This window comes from Blastocystis sp. subtype 4, assembly GCF_000743755.1.
Source record: "Blastocystis sp. subtype 4 strain WR1 chromosome Unknown seqid_0461, whole genome shotgun sequence".
NCBI lineage: Eukaryota > Bigyra > Opalinata > Blastocystidae > Blastocystis > Blastocystis sp. subtype 4.
In genome coordinates this window covers 1-2,625 of record NW_014569086.1, presented here as the reverse complement: position 1 = coordinate 2,625, position 2,625 = coordinate 1, and the positions used below count along the sequence as shown (strand labels likewise).

At 40.6% G+C, this 2,625-nt stretch overlaps 1 protein-coding gene across 1 annotated transcript; it reads left to right on the top strand.

The window, feature by feature from the left end:
* Nucleotides 1-1,038: 1,038 nt before the first annotated feature.
* On the top strand, nt 1,039-2,522 carry JH06_4866 (tyrosyl-tRNA synthetase; the record flags this gene model as incomplete). Its single annotated transcript, XM_014669620.1, has 6 exons — nt 1,039-1,242; nt 1,276-1,490; nt 1,521-1,845; nt 1,877-2,030; nt 2,061-2,270; nt 2,302-2,522. 6 exons carry the CDS (start codon nt 1,039-1,041, stop codon nt 2,520-2,522), a joined length of 1,329 nt encoding a protein of 442 aa, XP_014525106.1.
* Nucleotides 2,523-2,625: the final 103 nt, after the last annotated feature.

Here is a 2,625-nt window from a genome sequence, read left to right as displayed (position 1 = left end):
TTGTCAATTTCATTTGTAGCTGAGATTGGTATGTACAATACGAATGAATCTTTCTTCACAGTATCTCCTCAGCCTTATAATTCTTCTCTAGCTCAGGCACCACCTCAGCCCTTTGCACTTCCTCTGGTGCAGACCCCTCCTAATTTTGGACCCTCATCGACTGGGGGGGAACCTCCGGTGTTCCAGGATATCCAAGTCTCGAATGACTCCACAAAACTCCGGTTGGACGGTGGATCCAGTGTTATGTCTTCAGAGCTCACATCTTCTTATGTATTAAGTGAAGCCAAGTCAGATTGTATCTCTAGTTCAGTTAGCGGGTCTGCATGGAAATCTCAGTCAGAACAGTATTCAATTCCAGTTTCTGTGGGAAAAACACCTAACCGTCACAATGGTGATTCCCGGAAGAAAGCGCAGAAATGGACAAAGGAAGAGGATATGAAATTAACAGAAGTTGTAAAACAATTAGGAGATTGCAACTGGAAAAACATTGCCGCATGTACCTGGAGAGAATGAAGGTGATACATAGTTATTCCTGGTCGAAATGCTAATCAGTGCCAACAGCGATGGAGACGGTGTTTAAATGTCGAAACGAAAGGACAGTGGAAAGACGATGAGAACGAACGACTACGAGAAGCTGTTAAATTGTATACAAATACAGACGGAATCACTGACTGGAAGCAGGTGGCTCGCTTTGTACGAACTCGCCAGTGTGAGAAATGTCGTGCTCATTGGGACGAGGTACTGAGTCCGAACGTCAACAAATCGTAAGAAAGAGATATGAGAATGAATCTACAGGGCCTTTACCAAGGAAGATGACGAGTTGATTTTAAGACAGTATAGGGAGATAGGTTCGAAATGGTCTTCTATTGGTCGGGTAGAAAATCTGGTGAGGAGATTAAACTTAGATGATTAATCGCACCGGAAACCAAGTAAAGAACCGTTTTAAACAGTTACAGAATGCCTAGATAGACTAAGTGTACTGGAATTGATTTCTTTTGTTTCTTTATTTCTCTTATTTGTTTGAATTCTGACTTGCTAATGCAGGCATTTCACTACCTGAGGAATCGGGGTCTTATATATCAGTCATCACAGTTGATTGAGGAGGCGTTGAAATTAATCACTCCACAACAATCCATTTATCTTGGAGTCGATCCTACCGCCAAAGGGCTGCATATTGGTCATCTAATTGCATGTCGAGTGTTGAAACAGTTCTACAAAAGTGGAATACGATCTATTGCGCTTGTATGTATGTGAGAAACTCATAATATGTTCTAGATTGGTGGAGCAACTGCTTTGATCGGTGATCCAAGTTTCAAAGTCAAAGAACGAGATGTTCTGAGTTTTGAAGCAGTTCAAATGAATGTTGCTGAGATTCGAAAGGATATAGAACGAGTCTTAGAAAGTTCAGGGGATGAAAACCTCATATTTGTGAACAATTATGATTGGTATAAAGATATGAGTATGATTCAATTCCTTCGAGATGTTGGAAAGTAAAGTTAGGAGGAGGAAATGATCTGTAGGAATATGAGGGTTCAAACGATGTTGATGAAAGATAGTGTCCAGAGGCGTATCAATTCAGAGAATAGCATGAGCTTTGCGGAGTTTTCGTATCAGTGTATGCAGTCTTATGACTACTTTCATTTGAATCAGAAATATGGTTGCATGTGTCAAATAGGAGGAAGTGATCAGTGGGGAAATATCACTTCAGGAATTGATTATGTGAAACAAGTGTCCAATCAAGCAGTTCATGGTTTAACCGTTCAGCTGTTGACAAACAAGCATGGTCAGAAGTTTGGGAAGAGCGAAGGAAATGCAATTTGGATTAACAAATCAAGAACTTCAAATGTTGCTTATTCCCCTTTATTGTGATGTATAGAATGACTATTACCAATTCTTCCTTCGAGTCGAAGATGCTGATGTGGTTCAACTTCTTCGCGTCCTAACAGACCTTCCAGAAGCAACTATTGACGAGATTATGATGGAACATGCCAAACACCCAGAAAAGCGAGAAGCTCAGCAGATTCTTGCAGGTAGGTGTAACCAAATTTGTGTTCTCCTAGAGGAACTTTTCCTCTCAACTCGCTCTGCTGAAGATCTGCAAAAGGCAAAGCGTTGTGCTGATGTTTTGTATGGAACTCAGGAGGAGTTGAAAGAGGACATGATTCGTGACATCATGGATGAATTGCCACTGGAAGTTCTTGATGCTACAATGATGAGTGGGAAATCGATAACGGATTATCTCGTCACTCTGAATTTTGCTGATAGCAAAAGTATGTAGGAAAGGAAGAGAGTAAAGAATAGAAGCTGCAAAACGATTAGTACAAGGAGGCGGTGTCCGACTAAATGGTCATGTTATATCACAACCAACATATATTGTAACTAACAAAGATCTAATTGATTCATGCTTATTGCCTGTTTCTGTTGGCAAGAAGAATCGAAAGTTTGCTCTGGTGAAATTAGGTGTTTGTTTCCATGTCTCAAATCAGGACTTTGAAAGAAGTAATCAACAAACAAGTCCGTAAACAGACCATAATCAACTTCAGTGATTGATACACCACTCTCTAGCATTCTGGAACAACTTCATCCAAGGTGACACAGAATTGGTCCATTCCTCAGGCCAATAAG